We start from the raw sequence: 21308 nt of genomic DNA on the forward strand, positions 1-21308 counted from the left end.
GTATAAGAAGGAAATTTACTGGTTGTAATATGCTGACTAGGAGGTATTTGCGGGGTGAGGGGAGGCAAATACTCCTATCCCTTCAGGGTGAAGGTGACATTTTAACAATGAGTGAAAAAGTAGCTACAGTTTGAAAGAAGTTTGTGCCACAGAGAGAGCATTTTGAAAATGGATGTTTTGAAATGTTCCCATCTATATGTGATTTTATTGACAAAAATGATGCCACCTATTGAAACAGGTAAATCTGCCACTTTTTAAAAAACATTGGAAATAGAATATTTCTTATCTTCCAAATGAAAAGTTCAATAGATTTTGAACCTATTTGTTAAAAATTAAAAAAACATTATAGGGACTTCCCTGGTGGTGCAGTGGTTAAGAATCCATCTGCCAACGCCAGGTACACGGGTTCCATCCCTGATCCGGGAAGATTCCACATGCTGCGGAGGAGCTAAGCCCGTGCACCACGACTACTGAGCCCATGCCACAACTACTGAAGTCTGCGTGCCCTAGAGCCTGCGCACTGCAACTACTGAGCCCATGCACTGCAACTCCTGAAGCTCGCGTGCTCTAGGGCCCGTGTTCCGCAGCAAGAGAAGCCACCGCAATGAGAAGCCCGCACACCACAACGAAGAGTATTCCTCACTCACTGCAACTAGAGAAAGCCTGCGTGCAGCAACAAAGACCCAACGCAGCCATAAATAAATAAATAAATAAATAAACTTTAAAAAAATTATTAAATATTTCCATTAGTTTCCAAGAAAAACTGCTTGACAGCACAGAAGACAGAAGGAAGTTTTATCACCCTTTGAATAGAATTGAAATGATCTAGTAAACAGAGCCAATAATGTACTACTTTCATTGGGAGCTACATGTCTGTGAGGTTTATTTTCCACCTGTAATAAAACCAATCACAAAATCTAAATTTAAAAACCAAACTGCAAAAGACCTAAGATTTCTAAAAATATGAATCATCTTCAGTCACACTGCACTTTTTTTAAAAAAGCAAAAAGTTGTATAACATGAATAAAATAAATTTTAATTTTAAAAATATTTGTTTTAAGGCATACATTTTGATAATTTTTGACATACTTATACATCTGTGAAACTATCACCACCATCAAAATAGTGAATATATCCATCATGTCCAAAAGTTTCTGCAGTGTCCTTTTATAATTCCTTCCATCTCCAGGCAACCAGTGATCTGCTTTCTGTCACTTATAGATTAGTATGAATTTTGTAGAATTTTTATCTAAGTGGAATCACATAGTATGTATTCTTTTTTTTGTCTGGCTTCTTGTCCTTTGCATTTCCATGTGAATTTTAAAAGCAGCTTATCCAAAAGGCAACTGGTGGGGAAGGTTGTGCATGAATGAGGGCAGGGAATATATGGAAAATCTCTGTACTTTTGGTTCAATTTTGCTGTGAACCTAAAACTGCTCTTTAAAATAGTCTTTTTTTTTTTTAAGGCAGTTGGGATTTTGATTTTGATTATTCTAAATGTGTAGATCAGTTAGGGGAGAATTGACTTCTTAATATTGACTCTTCTTACTCATAGGCTATTTCCCCATTTATTTAGGCTGTCTTTAATTTCTCGTAACACTGTTTTGTATAGCTCTTGTACATCTTTTGTCAAGTTTACCTCTTAAGTATTCCATATTTTTAATGCAGTAAATGGTATTGCTTTTATTTTCAATTTCTGATTCTTGCTAGTATATAGAAATATAGTAGATTTTTGTATATTGATCTTATATCCTGTAGCCTTGCTAAACTTGCTTATTATAAGTAACTTTATTGTAGATTCTGTCAGATTTTCTACATAGACGATCATGTTGTCTATGAATAAATACAATTTTTTTTCTTCCTTTCTGATCTGGGTGCTTTTTAAAATTTCTCTTTATCGCCTATTTCACTCACTAGATCCTCCAGTACAGTTTTGAATGGAAATAGTGAGCATGGACGTCCTTACCTTACTTCCGATACTAGACCATTTTGTCTTCACCGTTAAGGAAATGTTAGCTATGGGTTTGTCATAGATGCCTTTTATCAATTTAAGAATGTTTCCTTCTATTCCTAGTTTAGAGAAAGTTTTTATGAAAAATGGTTGTTGGATTTTTGTCAAATGCTTTTTCTGTGTCTAATGCAATGATATTACAGTTTTTCTTTTTTAGCCTATTATTATGGTGGGTTTTATTCATTGATTTTTCAGATCTTAAAACAACTTGTATTCCTGGGATAAACCCTACTTGGTCATAATATATTATCCTTTTAATGTATTGTTGGATTTGATTTGTTGAAATTTTTTTTTTTTTTTTCTTTTTGCGGTATGTGGGCCTCTCACTGTTGTGGCCTCTCCCGTTGCGGAGCACAGGCTCTGGATGCGCAGGCCCAGCGGCCATGGCTCACGGGCCCAGCCGCTCCGCGGCATATGGGATCCTCCCAGACCGGGGCACGAACCCGTATCCCCTGCATCGGCAGGCGGACTCTTAACCACTGCGCCACCAGGGAGGCCCGATTTGTTGAAATATTGTTGAGAATGTACAATATATTCATCTTTGACTGGTTTTAGTATTAAGAGGAATGGTAACTTCATACAATGAGTTGGGAAGGATTCCCTTCTCAGTTTTCTGGAAGAGTTTGTGTAGAATTGTTATTATTTCTTCCTTAAATGTTTGGTAGAATTCTCTAGTGAAGCCATCTTGGCCTCGAGTTTTCTTCGTGGGAAGGTTCTAAAGAATAAATTTAATTTCTTTAATAGATACAAGGCTATTCAGGTAATCTATTTCTGAATGAGCTTTGGTGGTTTGTATCTTTAATAAAAATTTCAATTCCATCTAAGTTGTCAAATTAATTGACATAAGCTTGTTCATAATATTGCCTGATTATTCTTCTGATATCTGTACAATCTGTAGGATGTCACCTCTTTCATTCCTGATGTCAGTATTTTGTGTCTTCTCTTTTTTTCCTGATCAATATGTCTATAGTTTATTGATCTTAAAAGATCTGTATATGGTTTTGCTAATTTTCTCTATTGTTTTTCTTTGTTTTTAAATTGATTTCTTCAGTTATCTTTGTGCTTTCCTTTATTCTGGGTTTCATTTGCTCTTTTTCTAATTTCTTAAGATAGAAGCTGAGATCACTGAATTGAGTCATTCTTTTCTAATACAGGTATTTAGTGATATAATTTTCCCGCTATGGAATTGCTTTAACTGATGTGATATGTTTTCATTTTTATTTAGTTTAAAATACTTTTCTAATTTCCCTTTTCGTTTCTGCTTTGACCCACAAATTATTCAGAAATGTGTTGTTTAGTTTCCAAATATTTGGAGATTTTCCAAAGGTCTTTCTTTTACTGATTTCTAGTTAAATTTCATTGTGGTCAGAGAACATACTTTATATGTCTTGAATTCTTTTAAATTTATTGGATCTTGTTTTATGGACCAGAATATGATCTTTCTTAGTACATGTTCCATGTTCACTTGGAAAGAATGTATATTCTGCTGTTGTTTGGTATTTTTTCCTTAAGTGTTTGGTCAGATTTATCAGTGAAATATCTGAGACTGATCTTTTCTTTTTTGAATGATTATGAATATTGATACTTTCTTCAATAAGTTCTTTCTTTTTTTATCCAGTCTTACAATCTCTGTCTTTTAATTGGGGCTTTTAACTATTTACATTTACTTACTATTGTTGTTGATATGGTTTGGTTTAAATCTGTCACCTTCTTATTTGTTTCTTAATTGTACCATCTGTTTTCTTTGCTCTTTTGCTCTTTTATTTGGGGTTTAGTGTTTTTTATTCCATTTCATATCCTTTATTAGCTTGTGAGCTATAACTCTTTGTTATTTAGTGGTTGGATTAGCATTTATAGTATATATATTTATCACCATACTAAACCACTTCACATACAGCGTAAGAATAATACTATTCCATTTTCACCTCCAAGCCTTTATATTATTATCTTAAACCTTTTTACTTTCATATATGTTATAAACCTCACACCACCTTATTATTTTTGTTTAAACATTATTATTTTTAAAAGACATTTAAATAATAAGAAAAAAATCTTAACATTTTCCCATGTAGCTGACTTTTCCAGTGCTCTTCATTCTTTTGTGTAGATCTATATTTCCTCCTGGTATTATTTTCCTTCTGCCTAAAGGAAATTTTAAAAATATTTCTTGTAGGGCTTCCCTGGTGGCACAGTGGTTGGGGGTCTGCCTGCTGATGCGGGGGGCGCGGATTCGTGCCCCTGTCCGGGAGGATCCCACGTGCCGCGGAGCGGCTGGGACCGTGGGCCATCGCCGCTGGGCCTGCACGTCCGGAGCCTGTGCTCTGCGGCGGGGGAGGCCGCAGCGGTGAGAGGCCCGCGTACTGCCAAAAATATATATATATATATATTTCTTGTAGTGCAGTCTTCTGTTGAGGATTTCATTTGGCTTTTTTATCTGAAAATATCTTTATTTCACCTTTGGTTTTTTTTTTTTTTTTTTTTGCGGTACATGGGCCTCTCACTGTTGCGGCCTCTCCCGTTGAGGAGCACAGGCTCCAGACGCTCTGGCTCACGGGCCCAGCCGCTCCGCGGCATGTGGGATCCTCCCGGACCGGGGCACGAACCCGTGTCCCCTGCATCGGCAGGCGGACTCTCAACCACTGCGCCACCACGGAAGCCCCACCTTTGTTTTTTAACAATATGTTAAAAATATTTTTGCTGGTGCAATGACTTCTGACACTAACTGCCCAGAATTAGGCGAGACTTCTCAGGTTATGGGCACAGTTCTCCACAAAACTATCATTACTTTAGACATCCATGCTTGGTGATTCCCAGGCCACCCATAATTCTGACCAATTGGATACAAATTCAAGGGTTCCCACTACCTCCTCAGGTTTAACAATTGGCTAGAATGACTTACAGAACTCAGGAAAGCACTATACTTACAAATACAGGTTTATTATAGCAAAAAGGGTACATTAAGAACCAGCCAGGGACTTCCCTGGTGGTCCGGTGGTTAAGAATCCACCTTCCAATGCAGGGGACATGGATTTGATCCCTGGTTGGGGAAGTAAGATCCCACATGCCATGGGGCAACTAAGCCATGATGCTCTGGAGCCTGCTCACCACAACTGGAGAGCCCACGTGCCACAACTAGAGAGGCTGCGCACTACAACTACTGAGCCTGTGTGCCACAACAAAGAGCCTGCATACCACAACTAAGACCCAGTGCTGCCAAATAAATAAATAAATAAATAAATAAATAAATAAAAGAATCAGCCAAAAAAAGAGACTTATAAGGTGAGGTCTGAGAGGGTCCCACGTGTGAAGCTTCCAGTGCCTTCTCTCCATGAAGTCTAGATGCATCAACCCCCCCAGCACGCTCATGTGTAACAGTACGCAGAGTATTATTAACCAGGAAAGTTCATCAAAGCTTTGGTGTCCAGAGTGCTTATTGGGGTTTCATTATGTAGGTGTGATTGATTGATTCATTGGCTGTGATTGAACTGAGTCTCTAGCGCCCCTCCATTCCCTGGAGGTCAGAGTAATATCAGATGGCTTAAAGCCCCAGCCCTCTTGTCACATGATTGGTCATCTCATTTGCATAAACTGTCTGGCCCCATCATAAATAACAAAGACACTCCCATCACTTGGGAAATTGCAAAGATTTAGAGGCACATTCCCAGGAACTGGGGACAAACGCCACCAGATTCTTTATTACACAATAGCTGGTATAGAATTCTAGGTTGGTAGGATTTGTGGGTTTTTTCCATTAATTTAAAGATGTTGTTCCATTGCCTTCATGCATTGTTTTCAATGAGAAGTCTGCTATAATCCTTATCTTTGTTTCTCTGTATATAACATGTCTTTCTTAGCCCCCTGTCCACCTCCCAGCTGCTTCTAAGATTTTTCTTTTTATCATGAGTTTTGAGCAATATGATTATAATGTGCTTTGGTATAGTTTTCTTCCTCTTTCTCTCAGGGTTCTTGGAGATTCTTAGATATGTGGGTTTATAGGTTTTTTTCACCAAATTTGGAAAACTGTCAGCCATTATTTCTTCAAATATGTTTTCTGCTCCCCCACTCTCTTCTGCTTTAAGGATTATTAGTCTGCTTGAAGTTGTCTCACAGCTCAGTGATGTGCTGGTTTTTATTATTGTTGTTGTTGTTGTTGTTTACAGCTTTTTTTCCTCTTAGTGTTAGTTATTTCTGACATATGTATGTTCTATGAATCCCTAGCTTTACTGTGAGCACCTGGAAGATTCATGTTCTTCCCGATAACCATCACCACACCTGGTCCTTGGAAGGCTGGTCATTGTTTGTAGGATACTCATGTCCGGCGATTTCCTTGAGGCTTTAGCTCGGTGGTTTTAGGAATCAACAAAGGGCATCTAGTTTTACATGTCATGGATCAGACTGAAGGTACTTTTTAATCTCTGAGATGACACTATTTAAAAAGAATAAGGATTTTTTTTTAAGACCTTGATAATTCTGAGGAGACCTGATTCTTTTTAAGTCCTGCCTAAGGAAACAGTTATTCCAAATCACTTTTCTCACACCTTGGTGGCATGTGCCAGCCAGGAGGTGGGATAGATTGTAGGAGATAGTCCTAGACACATGGGAAACCCAGAGTTGGTACTAGGTTGAGAGCATAAGGTTGTACACCTCATTGGGGATCCCTGTCAAGGGGATGAATGGAAGCTGAGAATGCCTCTTCTTCACTAGTTCTCCTAAAGAGAGTGCCTTTATATAATTGATACAGAGGTGCTGCATAGGGTAGGGGGCATTGTTTGAGAGGCTGGTTTTTCCAAGATCAGTACAGAAAGGCAAGTGCTATCCACACCTGCTGAATGGAGATAATGAGAAACACTTGGGCGGCTTCCTGGCACCTTGGAACAGTCATACCCTATACAGGAAATAAACTGCCCAAGAAAAAGCCAGGGCATGGTGAACTACCAAGTCCCTGGATAGCAGTTCCCCATAGCCAGTGTTGGTTCATAGAGGTGAGCACAGAAGTGGGGAGGTGGGCAGGGATTGTCAGAGTGGTTAGCACATCATAGAGTATGGTGCTTACTTCAACATGATTTTTGGGTAGAGACATGTTGACAGTTCCTCCTAAATACCAGCCCCCAGCTGGAAGTTAGACCAAAGAAGTATGGCAGGCTTAGGTTTGAGAATTGTGGTCATAGCGCTAAGGTAAGCACACAGTTTTGTTCAAAGCTTCTGAGCTATAAGTTTACAAGTTATAAGGAACATGTGAAAACTAATAAAGAGAGAGAATTCCTACACTGTGAAGGGGTTGGGCATGCTTTGCAGACTTGGGGGCCTTGTGTATGGACTGTTTAAGGAGCACTGCTCTCCTGAGAACTTCATTTTCGCTTAAGCACACATATTTCTGGGTTAGCCCCCTTGGATGCAGTGTGCAGAGATATATGTGCAAGAGACTTTCAGGCCAGGAGTCCCGTTGCCCTTTAAGAAGTGGGAGCGTTTGGCTGTGCTGTCTGTACTGAATGAGTTCAAGCCTTTGGAAAGTTGGGTTAACTTGAATAGGCAGATTGGAACCTGAGGTGTTCCAAGGAGGGCAGGTTGCTGCTAGATCTAAAACAGATGTCTGAGAAGCATAGATGGTTACAGGCAACTTGGGAACAAGGGAGAAACCTCTGGACTGCCAATTTTTGCAAATAGAGAATCACTAAACTAATGGTGGACCTGGAAAAATAACCATATAATGCTAATTGCCGATGCTAGGGGCTGATTTCTTCCCTGAAGGTTATTATCATTTCAACCCTCCTCAGAAGCAAACCTCACAGAGGATTTCTTTTACTTTCCTTGTCCACAGGTAACAGTCCTTTGGACAGCCCCCGGAATTTCTCTCCAAATGCACCTGCTCACTTTTCCTTTGTTCCTGCCCGTAGGTAAGTTGACAGAAAAACTCCTCTGTGACTAACATGTGTGGCATTTGCATGAATATCAGTTAAATGTCAGCTTCCTCCTTTGAGGCACTGCCCTTCCAAGTGTGTTACCTTGGTCTACCAGCCATCAAAATTCCTTTCCTGCTTTCCTCGCCCAGGTCATAAACAACTTGTTCAAGCTTTGCTTTCCAAACACCGTAGGTATTTGTGTTTGAATGTTCAAATGGGCAAGTAGATATTAAAAGTGAATTTATTTTATAATCTTAAGCACAAGTCCCTGGTTTCCTGAGGGTATGTTCGAAAACATTATACTCTTGACTGAAAGCTATCCTAGAGTGATCGATGAGAAAATGGGTTTTCCTCCCAGGAGGACCCAAAGTTATACTCTTATTCCTCTAACTCAGGTAGTTCCAGGGAGCTAGAAGAGGCCATTTATGCCTCCCTCCTTGGGGATAAAGAGACTACCAGATCTTCACTTATCCTCCCAGGAATTTAGAAAGATTTGGTGTGTTGCAGAGCCATGCTTGTATTCCTCACATTTCACTTATTTCTGGAAATGATATCAACTTATCCCTGGCCCATGGTAGCAATCCTGACAGTTCAGCCCATTGCCAGGGTATCACCTGGCCTCTGGAGAAGTACTGAGCTGATTGACATGAGTCAGTCCATATACCAAGGCTTCTTTTTTTTTTTAATACATTTATTTATTTGTTTATTTTTGGCTGTGTTGGGTCTTCGTTGCTGCATGTGGGCTTTCTCTAGTTGCGGTGAGCGGGGGCTACTCTTTGTTGTGGTGCGCGTGCTTCTCATTGTGGTGGCTTCTCTTGTTGAGGAGCACTGGCTCTAGGCTCACAGGCTTCAGTAGCTGTGACATGTGGGCTCAGTAGTTGTGGCTCGCAGGCTCTGGAGCGCAGGCTCAGTAGTTGTGACACACGGGCTTAGTTGCTCCACGGCATGTGGGATCTTCCCAGACCAGGGCTTGAACCCGTGTCCCCTGCATTGGCAGGCGGATTCTTAACCACTGCACCACCAGGGAAGTCCCCCAAGACTTCTTATACAAATTATTTACTTTTCAGAACATCTCTAAAATTCTTTCTTGGCAGCGTTCACGTTCTTTGACTTTATTTTTTATTTTTATTTTTAAAAATATTCTTGGTGGGAGTCAGTCTTTGGTATTAAGACCTCCAGAAAAATCATGGCTCCAGATTTGGAGCCTCTAATGGTTGGAGAATGATATATACATCTTGAGATCAGAGTAGTAGTAGTAGTACTCAGACTTCTTTTTTAAGAGAGATAACAGAAAAAGAACAGATTCCTAATTTAACAGCATTAACTCACTGTTAAAATGGCAACCCAGAAGAAATCCACCCCCTTCCTCTCCAGGATTGTATGCAGCTGAAAAGGTCGTGGACAGGTTGGGAGAAGTTTGATGGCTGACTTGAGTGCCCCTCCTGACCCAATTGCCTTATTCAAAGCAAGTATCGTCAGAGTTTGTTCCATGGACTCACCTCTCCTACCCTGTGTAACTTCGTTAGTTAACTAATGATCCAGATAAGAACACTTACAGTATAGGTATATAATGGATGGATGCATTTGCTTTCCAGCCCAGCTGAAAGTCTAACTTATCTCAGACTTCCTGCCTTGATTGTGTTTGAACTCTAGCCTCAGATTAGGTCTGAGCTGGGACAGTAGGACCTGTGACTGTTCTCTGTAAATGGCATTGAGTCATTTCCCATTCATTCAATAAATATTTACTGAGTACCCAGTAAGCCCAGGCACATGCTGGGTACTTAGTTATATAGTGGGAACCAGACAGACAGAGCCCTAACTTTCTAGAAACTTAGTAGACTTAGTAGAGTCTGTGCACTTGTTGTTCCCTTTGAGGGAATGCTGTTCCCTCAGGTCTTTGCTTAGTTAACTCCTTCTTGTCTTTCATTTCTCATCTTAAATGTCAACTCCCCAGAGAGGTCTTCCCTCACCATACAATATAAAGGAGCCCCCCTCATCATTCTCCAGCAAACCATCCAGTTTTATTTTCAAACTAGTACTTTTCAATGCCTGATAACAGTCACCCCTCGGTATCCAGAGGGGATTGGTTCCAGGACCCTGGTGGATACCAAAGTCTACAGATGTTTAAATCCCTTATACAAAATGGCATAGTATTTGCATATAACCTATGCACATCCTCTTGTATACTTTAAATCATCTCTAGATTACTTATAATACCTAATACAATGTAAATGCTATATAAATAGTTTTAAATACAGTGTGAATAATTGCTGGCATGGAGCACATTCAAGTTTGGCTTTGTGGAACTTTCTGGATTTTTTTCCCCCCTGAATATTTTTGATTCACTGTTGGTTGAATCTACAGATGCAGAACCCATGGATAAGGAGGGCTGACTGTAGTTTCTTATTTGTTTTCTGTTTCCTCTCAACCAGAATCAAAGCACCTTTAATAGAGATGCCTTAATATGTTGAAAATATGTCTGCTAGTATATAATAAGCACTCAGTCGGTGCTTATTGATTGAATGAGTGGTGGGGAAGAATAACGAACAAGCAAACAAACAAATATATAGCTGTAACCTGTGATAAGCACCGTGAAGGGAAAGAACATGATGCTGCCTAGAAGAGTAGGAAGGGAATGAGGCTGGAGAGTCTGTACTGGGTGGTCATGTAAGCCCTCTTGGAAGGAGTGACTTTTAAGCCAATCTGAAGGATAAGAAGGAGCCTGCCATGTTGGGAGTGAGGATGCAGGCAGAGGGAATAGCATGTTCCGTCAGTGTCCTGTGTCTGCATCATTCCCTGGGCTTTAGGAGTAGGATCAGCCGGGGGCTTTGGGACCTGGTATTACCACTGATATCCACACAGGTCTGTGCTAGGTGGCCTGAAGTTTGAGTCATATGTGTGGAAGACAGAACCCCGGCTGTCCCCTTACCAGACATAGTAGGAAAAGTAACTAGGTATTGGTGGGGGAGGGGAGGGAAGACTTCAACCCTGTGAAACAAGGTACTCAGGAATTGTGTTTCCTATCATTGAAGTTGAGCATGAGCTTTATAGCATCACATTAGTTTGGAATATCACACAAACGGCAGATTTAATGAAACTCTAGGGATAGACCCATTAGTCACACAACTTCACTACTAACTTACACACATTCGTAAACAAAAGGTTTGCCTCTGCCACGCTAGACCAAACGCCAGGTGTCAAACGGAGCAGTCTCTCTGGTTCCCTTTGATTCTCACTTTAATATATGTCTTTTCACTACAGCCATGGCCACAGAGCAGACAGGTAATAGCGGACGTGATGGGGAGAGGGGCTGGGAAACTGCTATGCATGGCCAGACAATATGGTTTGTGGTTTTAATGCTTGGTGAGAACTGGCTGTGATGAGTCTTCTCTGACTGTGGGTATGAACATTTGGCCTTTCATTTCTATCAAAGAGGCCCTAAGGGAGCCCCCTCTACCTGCTGGAACCAAGGCTCCATGCTCATATGTTTAGAAGGCAGGATTTGCTAAATATTTAGTCCCAAGCTTCTGAGCGTAGGAACAGGTCACCCTCATTCCCACAACTTTCCTCAGTCACCCAGTGGGATGACCAGGCAGAGGAAATGGAGGCATCCTGTAGTGACATTTCTGACTCTGGTGGTCCCTGCTCTTCAGTTTACAGAAAAATGGCTGCCATGCAGTTGGTTCCCATTTCTGTATGAAGGAGGAAAAATCACCTGTGGAGAAGTGTATCTGACAAGGGTTTGGGAAATGCCTCCCTGAGTTAGACTAGTCCCGTCTTTGCTGAGCTCTGTTTTCCTGGAATTGACTTGCTTCCTTGTGTAGAGCTCTCAGGACCCAAAAGAGAGATCAGAGAGAATATCATGTTTGAGCAGCCTCCTGGACATTTCTTTGCCTCAGAGACTAGGTTCCAGCAGGACCGGCTGCCTGGGTGGCATGAAGTTTGAGTCATGTGCATGTGGCATGGAACCCCCGGCTGTCCCCTTACAGAACATAGTAGGAAAAGCTGCTTGGTATTGGTGAGGGGGGAGAGGAGTGCTTCCAAAAGAGAAGCCCTGGCAAGATTGATTCCTTTTTTTCCTTCTTCCTCTCCATGCCTCCCCGCACCCACCTTTAACTGTGGAGCCTGGAACAATTCATCCAGATCTCTGGGTCTTAATGTTTTCTCTGAAGATTGAGAGTATTGAACTTAACTTCTAAAGGTCCTCCATTGCTAACGTTCTTAGGTTCTGTGGGTCACATCAAAGAAGTTTTTCTATAACTTCAACCAGAGCAGGCTGTACCCCTAAGCTCCACAAGAAAGAACATCTGTGTTACAACACATCCTGTAGTCCAGGGAAGAATCACTTGTCCATGTTATAAAAGCTTCAAACAAGATACTTGCTTGATCTTTCTTCTCTAAAGCAAAGCAGGTAACTGTGGTTCTCTGTGATGAGAGCTTCAGAGCACATCCTCTAAAGAGCAGCTGGAAGCCTGCCCCAAAGTCTCATATATGGCCAAGGCTATGCCACTTCACTCTTCTTTCATAAGTTTGCTGTCACTCTTGGGCAAACATTCTCAAAGATTGGGTTTATGAGTCCTAATGGGTCCTGGGTAGCCTTTGACTGTTTGCAATCTATTGATTCATACTCAGACCCAGGTGCTAGTTTCGCTTCTTCCCGGTTATCAACCCAGTGGCCTGGGGAACACCAAAGGACCCTTCGCATGGAGCCTTCAAAAAAGGAACTAGCATTTCAGTGGCAGTTCTCTCCTTGTGATGATGCCTTTAGCTGCAGTCCTCTGTCATTGCTTCTCTGTCATCGTTAAAAGTGAATAAGTTGAGAGTATAAAGATTTTTATTCCAAAACCATAGTATTGCATAACAGATATTCTTATTTAAAGTTATGGACTCCTTTATAGTCAGAGATGTCTGTCTTTGCAGTGGAAAACACACAACAATAGGCCCCATGTAGGAAAGAGATATGAAAGTGTGTGCTGGACTGAGCAGTACTGTCTTGAGACAAGAAAGAGCCTACCAATGAATCAACTGCCCCAAAAAACCTGATGGAAAGACAGGCAGGTCCTGGGCTCAGGGTGGGGCTTGATAGAAACTGCCTAACATTCTTTTCTTACATAGGACTGATGGACGGCGCTGGTCTTTGGCCTCTTTGCCTTCTTCAGGCTATGGAACCAACACTCCTAGCTCCACTGTCTCAGTAAGTAGCCAGATCTGTGGCCGTACCTCCTTCACCCTGAGGAAATACCCTACAGGTATTGCTCCCTGTCCCTACAGTGTTGCAAAGTGGTTCTCAACTTTTTCTCCAAAGCCCAACTCAAAGAGGTTGCTTGGGATGAGGCTGAGAGGGACAGAGTCTGGTGGCCCTTAACAGCCATAGTCAGATCCATTAAATGCCTTTGGAAAGAATTAACCAGCATGTTTCTGAGCATCAGTTATTCCTAGTGGAGTCAGAAGAGGGCTTGAGGATGGACTTTTGCTTTGCCTACGAGGCCAGGCACAGGGACTCCTAAGCACGGTTCCCTTGCTCCCCTATTTTATTTGTAGAACTGCAACCAAGAGCAGATAACACTCCCACCCCCATGTCACAAAGGCCTGGTAGACCCTCCTCCAACTTTTTCACCTTTTCCTTTCAAAAAAGAAGGGAAGGATGAATGTGATTTGATATTCAAGTTTGATTGTATATCAGCAAAAAAATATATTGGGCCTGTCTCTAAAACTTCTAGTTATGTCTCTTTTAGAGAAGATTTTAGCCTAAAACACAACAAATGTCCTAACTGACACTATGCACAATTGACTCTAAAATGAGTATTCCTCATTGAGCAACGTTTAATTGAAGCCAGGATGACAAGTTGGCAAACACGTTCTGTAAAGGGCACATATTTTAGGCTTTGTAGGCCACAGACCGGAAGAGCCGTTTCTCCATGTCTTCCACCATTCTTCAGGCCTTCTCAGCTCAGTTTGTATTCATAAATCGCAAGCAGGTAAAAGAAGTTATCATCTCCTCTCTTGACCTAGATATTACTCTTTAAAAAAATTTTTTTTTATTATTATTTTGGCCGCTCTGTGCTGCATGTGGGATCTTAGTTCCCCAACCAGGAATCGAACCCGTGCCCCCTGCAGTGAAAGCACGGAGTCTTAACCACTGGACCACCAGGAAAGTCCTAGATTTTACTCTTAAATTAATCCAAAGATCTCACTGGTCTTTTGGCAGCTGTTTAGTTTCAGATCTTTCCCTAGTAAATATCCCTTCCCCATAATCCTTTACTCAAACAGGTGATTTTTGAGACCCAAAGTAAGAGTCATGTATTTATTATATATAGATTCCTGTTCAATAAGTTTTAATAGAATCAACCCATTGCTCCAGCTTATTTTATTGGAATACCTTAAAATACCAATTTTGCTTCATGTTAGTTGCAGTTGGGTGAGAATAGTTTTTGCAACTTCTATCCAAATCATTTATAAAAATGTGACCAAGACAGAGCCTCATGAAAACCTCCCACTAGCTGCTTACAACTTTATGTATTATAGGATTCCATGAGAGAAGTGTGCACTGTAAGTCAAAAAAATTTTTGATTTCTCACTTGGTATTAAGGCTTATGTGTGGCAACAGAGTTTTCTTGGTGTGGTACTGCAGCTTTGAGTGTAAATGAATTTAGACATTTAACCCCAGATCCTTCATCAGTTGGTGAACAGAAATTGAGCCAATAGTGTTAGATTTGCTGCTGCTGTAGCCAGTCTTGTCAGGTAAGGGCGGGAGTTCACTGATCCAGGTGCCAACCGGGGCTGCCACGGCAATGGCTGCATTGGTGGGATGCCTGTAATAGCACAGCTCACTCCCTCAAATGGTCTCTTGTGATTCTGGAATCTCAGTCATTGGGCCATGTTTAGAATTCTTAATTGTTTTCAGGTCAAGTCTAATTTTTGGGTTCTAGATCTAAAAATAATTTTCTTCCCTGCTGGATTTTCATGCCTGTTGGTGTCCCTAGAGCCTGGGCAAAGCCTTCACAGCTGCAGCAAAGCCAGTTGCCCTCTTGGTAACAGCCTAAAGGAAACATTGCTGAGCCATCCTGGGGCTCTCCCAAGGTGTTGTAGAAGGGAAAACTTATGGGGATGTCATTTGTAGGCTGGGCATACCTAGAACATTTCCTAATAAGCCAGGAAGCATGATTTATTAATTACTTGCCATTCTAACTAGCCAGAAGTTTCACTGAGGGCAAAGGGTCCACATGGAAGAATCTGCTTTTTGCCACCTAAAGAGGCTCCCTAGGTAATTGGAGAGCTGTCACACCTCATGAATGTCTGGGTCTGGCCCCCTGCAAGGCTCATGAAGGACAATAGTATCTTGGCTTCGTCAGAACTGAGAGCTCTGAAGGATAGAGATGAATGGGATCATGCACAGTGGAGGCTCAAGGGAGCAAGGGGAAGCATGCTGGCTGTGGGCTGACCTCAGGTTTACATTGACTGGGGAGCCACTCACCATTTTCAGTCCCTCTCCACTTCTAGACTGCCTTAGACATGTCTTTAATGCTTTTTAAAAATGTTGTCCCCTCTAGTCATCATGCTCCTCGCAGGAAAAGCTGCACCAGTTGCCCTTCCAGCCTACAGCCGATGAGCTGCACTTTCTGACGAAGCATTTCAGCACAGAGAGTGTACCCGATGAAGAAGGACGGCAGTCCCCGGCCCTGCGGCCCCGCTCCCGCAGCCTCAGGTGAGGGTGTTCTCCACCCACTGCCCTGGTACCCATGGAGTTCAGCTTGTCTGCACAGCCTAGGAGTCAACAAACTTATTCCATAAAGGGCAAGGTAGTAAATAATTCACACTTTGTAGGCCATATCATCTCTGGCAGCTACTTACTCTGCTGTTGTGCAGAATCATCCACAGACATTATGTAAACTTTATTTATAAAAGCAGCCAGTGGGCACATTTGGTCTGTGGGCCGTAGTTTGCCAACCCCTGGCCTAGCACATGGGCACAGCTCAAATGAGTCAAGTGCAGTGAAGCTCAAGCCCTTTGGTATTGGGAACAGCTCAACTCACCATCACAAGAGGTGCCTGAAGATGCTGTCAAGGGGTCCCTCTTTTTCCCTTTGAAAGTAGTTGGCAGTAGAAATGTACTTTGGACTCCATTCAGTAAAAGGAGAGTAATAGTGTCATCCATTCTGATGGTCACCTGGCTGCAGAACCCAGAGGCCCAGCATATATAAACTAGGCCAATTAAAAAAGTTGCTTCTGAGGACACTTGTGGCTGACTCGGGGAAGAAGCCCATTGCAGAAGCAGAACTAAATGCCCATCTAAATCTATCTCATTTCCCTGAATCACCTGGGCTCATCAAACCAAACAAACCTTAACAGCTGATTTATCTGTGTATTCCATAGATTAAATCAGCTCTTCTCTTTGGCATTAGGTGGTAAATCTGTGCCAGAATTCCAGGTTAAAGGGAGAGGGTGGAGAATAAAATGATCATGGCTTTAAATGATCGAGCTCAGATTTCCAGGGTCCCTGGGAAATAAGAAGTTGGTTAACATGTTCAGGGTGGGGGCCCAGAGGAGCAGTGCCTTCCAGGAAGAATCCCCTCAGGTCATGTTGGCACTGCAAGCCACAAAGACTGGTTCAAGTTCAGATTGGTGAGAATAATGACTGGGACTGCAGTGCAAAGGGTCAGACATACAACTGAGGGAGTGTGAAGTGTGGAGCCCAGTGTGTTTCTTTGTCTCATATAGAGGAACGTCTGAATCTTGGTGCTCTTCACACTCCACACAGAGACAGGGGCACCTTTTAGGCCATTTGAGACTGAGAGGACTACAGTACCTCTGGGGAATCCCTGAGGATTACTCTTAAAAAGCTGGGTAATGTGCATTAATGTAGCAGGCAGACCATGGCCTACTGTAGGGAGGAAAGGCAGAAAAGAACGGTTCTGAACATAGCTCAGCTGGGGTCACATGTTGGGCACCAAACTGGGCAGGACCAAAATAGCCATTCAGTTGTGTGGCTCAAACTCTGAAATCCTTTAAGAGGATGTAATCACACATGGGCCAAAGGGGAAGATTTAGATGACCCAGGTTTGTAATTCACTACGGGCTGGCTGGACTGGCCTCATTCATACCCCAGGTGAGAGCTAAGTTAACCCCATTGGATGCAGCTTGTTTAGAAAAGATACAGGTATACACTGTCTTCCTTTGGTTGTTTTGGTGGTGGTTTGATTTGATTTGATTCCTAGAACATGCTGGGGTATGCCCAACCCCACTGGCCAAAGCAAAGAAGACCCAGAGAGTCCTGTTCTGGAGGAGGTGATCCTAGAAGAACCACCAGTGGCCTCAAGAGTGGTCTCCTCCTGTCTAGGCCTTTTCAGGCCCTGGCAGAAGTCTTTGTGAAGGCCAGGCCTCTTACAGGAAGGTAGTCTAGCTCCAGATGGCACAGTTTTGAGCTGAACAGTGCTGGCAGCTCCAGGAATAAGAAAGGCTCTGGAACTCAGCACTCCTTAAGGTGGGAGTGTGTGGGTGCTGCAAACAGTGGGTGGGCACGGGCTCTGGGGATGGACATCTTTCTCCTTGAAGGTTCCCTGGCACTAAAGTAACACAGTTGTTTCCTTCTTATTTAGTCCTGGACGGTCACCAGTTTCCTTTGACAGTGAAATAATAATGATGAATCATGTGTACAAGGAAAGATTCCCCAAGGTAAGGATCCAGTTTAAAGGAGACTGGTAACGCCTCTGAGGATGCCACCTCCAGCCAGCCCCAGTGGGAAGACTGGGGGTGGGGGAGTCGCCAGAAGCAATCCGGAAGGAGAGCAGGGAGGCGCCAGGAGGAGGAGGACACAAGCATGAGGGCTTTCAGACTGCTGGAGAAGAGGAAGGCAGCAGAGGACTTTGAGTTTGGGGATCGTACTTGCAGAGCCTCTATTTCTCCACTCCCCAGGGAAAGGGGTATCCAGAGGGAAATGTCGAAAACATATCCCACTGTATATTAGTGGGAAGGAAAGAGCAGAGACCTTGTTTTTAACCGTGCACATCAGGATCCATGAGTTGGGGTCCCCCAGAAGGAGATTTGCCCTCTGAGAGCACCTTCATTTAATGCAGATTTCTAAAGCAGCACTCCCATTACCAAGCACAAACAGAGCTACGCTGGAAGTTTCCTCTGGCAGGACGTTGGCCAGAGAGAGCAGTAAGGTGGGAGACAGCTCAGAGTTGCTATTCACATTTGGACTTGTGTTTTCAGGCAGGGAGGAAGGTAGGTTAGTGTCCTGAGATGGTTGAGAAATGGTCTTCACAACTGCAGTTTGACTGTAAACCTCCTTGTTTTTGTGGAACGAGGACCTTGTTTCCCATTTGCATTTCTTTTGAACACCACATGCCTAAATACTCTGACCTGGCTTTCTAATGATAGGCCCTGTTCCTGCAGAACACAGCCAGTTCTGTCTGAGAGAGAATCAGGGCCTGACGGAGGCTCCCTCTCCATGACAACAGCGAGAATGGGGTCTTCAAGCCTCTTTCTTCATCCTCCATCCGGACCCCCGGCTCTACCTGTTCATCTGTATCTAGGGTCTGCGATGTGTGGTTCCCTGCTCCTCCGAGAGTGTCCTTTTTCGAGCCTCGAGTAGTCTCCTGGGCACACACGGGTGGCTTAGGGAAAAAGTGCGAAGCCCTTGTGCTTTCCCTCTTGACATTCACAGTGAAGCAGAGCAGTGAGGAGGAGCTTAGACCCTGGAACCAGGCCGACGGGGTTCAAGAGGCCTTCCACATGAGGCTTATTATCCTCATGACCCTGGGCAGATTATTTAACTTCTCTGAGCTTCATTTGCCTCATCTGTAATCTGAGATAATAAGAGTATCTATCTCAGAGGGAGTTTGTGAAGATTAGTGAACATTAAGCTTTTCTAACTGTGCTCAGGACATAGTTAGCACTCAGTAAGTGTTAGCTGTTATTTCTTTGCTGCCCTGTGGTCTGCACTTTCTAGCCTTCAAATGGGCACTGGAGAGTAAGAGCAAGGAAGAGGGGCAGAATGAACAGCTAGGAAATCATTCTGTTGTGCCTTCTTCATAAAAAAGTTTGGGTGTGTATAGTGTTTAGAAATGCATCTCGCGTGTTTCCTCCTCCTCCTTGTATATTAGGTGTTACATTGTTATTCTAGCATTGCACGTTTGTATGTAAGATGAACTCATGTTAGAAAAAGCATGTTAAGATTCCTTCCACTACCTCTTCTCTTTCACCTCCCCTTCCCTCCCTCTCTTCCTACCACACTGCTACACCATAAATATGTGTGTGTATGTGTGTGTATGTGTGTGTGTGTATATATACACACACATATATATACATATACAAACACCCACTTAAACACACACTGAAAATCAGAAATCACCACCTGGTAGCAAAGGAAAGAAAGCCAAGCCCTAGATAGGCAATTAGGAACTTGTTAGCTGATGTATATTTGTCATTTTGACATTCCTGTGCAGTTAGGTCCCCAAGAGGCTTCTGAGCCAGACCTCATGCTGCTCTGCTGGGGATCCAGGTCCGTGAGCAGGCAGGTTCACACCTTCAATAAACACTCTCTGAACATCTGCTTAACTCAGTTGGGTCCTAAGTTCAAGTTAGAGGATCCTGAGATAAATCAAACTCCCACTGACTTGAAGAAGTTCCCAGTCTGGAGAAAGATTTAGAAACCAGGAGTGTCCACACACCAAGTTTATACAGTTGGGAGGTCCAGTGGAAGCACAGAGGAAAGGAAACCCAGTTTCCCTGGAGGAATCAAAGACTTCCCAGAGGAAGGATGATGCTTGAACTGAGATTAGAAGGAGTAGTAGGAGTTTGCCAGGCAGGCTTGGCAGGTGAAAAAGCTACACACAGGGAACAGCATAAATGGACAGAGGCATGAGATAGCATGATAAAAGAACAACAGAACCCCAGTGTCCTTAGAGCAAGAGAATGTGCCGTTCAAGGAGTGAGGAGGTGGACAAGGCCAGGTGAGAGAGGGCCTTGATTGTAATGTTTTGACTTGACTTGAAGGTGACCTTTCACGTCTCCAGTCATCAGGTTTCCCAAATGCAACCTCAGGAAACCAGGATCACAGAGCCCATCCTTAGGCTCTGACCAGGCCCTTCAGGCTTAGCTCCAGCCGAGCTGGATCAGAAGGGAAGAGTCACTTGTCCTGCTTTGATTTGCAGGCCACCGCACAAATGGAAGAGCATCTAGCAGAGTTCATTTCCTCCAACACTCCAGACAACGTGTTGCCCTTGGCAGATGGAACCTTGAGCTTTATTCATCATCAGGTGATTGAGATGGCCCGAGACTGCCTGGATAAATCTCGGAGTGGCCTCATTACCTCACACTACTTCTATGAACTTCAAGAGAATTTAGAGAAGCTTCTGCAAGATGTGAGTGTCCTTGTTCGGGAACTCTGGTGAATCCGTATAGTAGTGGTTTTTAGTCCCAAGCTAAGATTAAGGCAGTCATGGTGTTCCCAGCCTGCTTGCCACCTCCCTGCTGGTATGCGGGGCCCACCCCACATTTGCTGCTGCTGCTGGGCTTTGATTCCTCCTCAGTCCCCTGCATTTCTCAGAGAAGCCTGTTTGGTGTCAGAACTCAGTGCTGTGATTCCTTTCCTTTTCTAATACCAATTACTCTTTCCGAGGCTCCAGCATTGGTAGTGTTCATAAATATTTGCCTAGGAGATTTGTAACCCAAAGCCAAAAAGAGGCCCCAGTGGCTGTAGTGGGCTCTCTTTTGGTAGACATACTGGTGCAAGCAGAACCTTGAGACTGCTTCTCCTCAGTCGAGGGAAAACAGACCTGCACTACGGGTTTATCCGTTTGCTGATATTCTGTTTGCGTAGCAGAAGTTCTCCAGTGAGGACTGGTGTGTTTAGAGACCTGATCCTCCCCAGTGTAAAAAGTCTCTGGGCAAAGTAATCCAGAGACCATTGAGTTCTTCTCGCTGCTTCGTGCTCTGCTCTTCGCTTTCCTCTCTGCCTCTCTGATAGGGTGATCGCACGCCTTCCCACTCAGACTACCCATATCACACCATTAGTACAGCTTAGGGGAGAGGAGATGTGCTGTCTCCTTGGGGCTCTTCATGTCACTAGAATATTTCCCAGTCCAGACCCCTGTTACCTCCAGACATGTGCCTTCATGCTTTTGTAGGACCAACTGAGCTGAGAGCCCAGGCTAATGGGCTCAAATGACTCTGGTGTGTTAGTCCAGAAATTAGGAGCAGGAAGTTGTTTGTTTTTTTAATTTAGGAAACAGTTGAATCTAGAGAAAGGATGACTAAAGATCATCACGATTATTGCTGTCAAATGTTGGGAGTTTTATCATATGTAATATGTGGCAGCTTCTCTGTCCCGTAAAAGGCATACTAGCCCAGTGGACAAGAGTTACGGTGAGAAAGGTTTTGATTTAATAGATGAAA

General features: G+C 43.1%; 1 protein-coding gene across 8 annotated transcripts in view; it reads left to right on the forward strand.

Annotated features, from left to right (window-relative positions):
* The window catches only part of MAST2 (microtubule associated serine/threonine kinase 2), a 208830-nt gene that overhangs the window by 169183 nt on the left and 18339 nt on the right, over nucleotides 1-21308 (forward strand). For 5 of the 8 annotated variants that reach the window (XM_060089737.1, XM_060089741.1, XM_060089739.1 and 2 more), the window contains exons 6-11: nucleotides 7830-7905; nucleotides 11173-11193; nucleotides 13027-13105; nucleotides 15462-15616; nucleotides 17507-17582; nucleotides 20066-20275. In XM_060089737.1, coding sequence (XP_059945720.1) covers nucleotides 7830-7905; nucleotides 11173-11193; nucleotides 13027-13105; nucleotides 15462-15616; nucleotides 17507-17582; nucleotides 20066-20275 — 617 coding nt within the window. The remainder of the gene's footprint in view (nucleotides 1-7829; nucleotides 7906-11172; nucleotides 11194-13026; nucleotides 13106-15461; nucleotides 15617-17506; nucleotides 17583-20065; nucleotides 20276-21308) is intronic. The other 3 variants (XM_060089740.1, XM_060089744.1, XM_060089745.1) reach the window with 1 other exon arrangement.

Source organism: Mesoplodon densirostris, chromosome 2, assembly GCF_025265405.1.
Source record: "Mesoplodon densirostris isolate mMesDen1 chromosome 2, mMesDen1 primary haplotype, whole genome shotgun sequence".
In the NCBI taxonomy this organism is placed as follows: domain Eukaryota; kingdom Metazoa; phylum Chordata; class Mammalia; order Artiodactyla; family Ziphiidae; genus Mesoplodon; species Mesoplodon densirostris.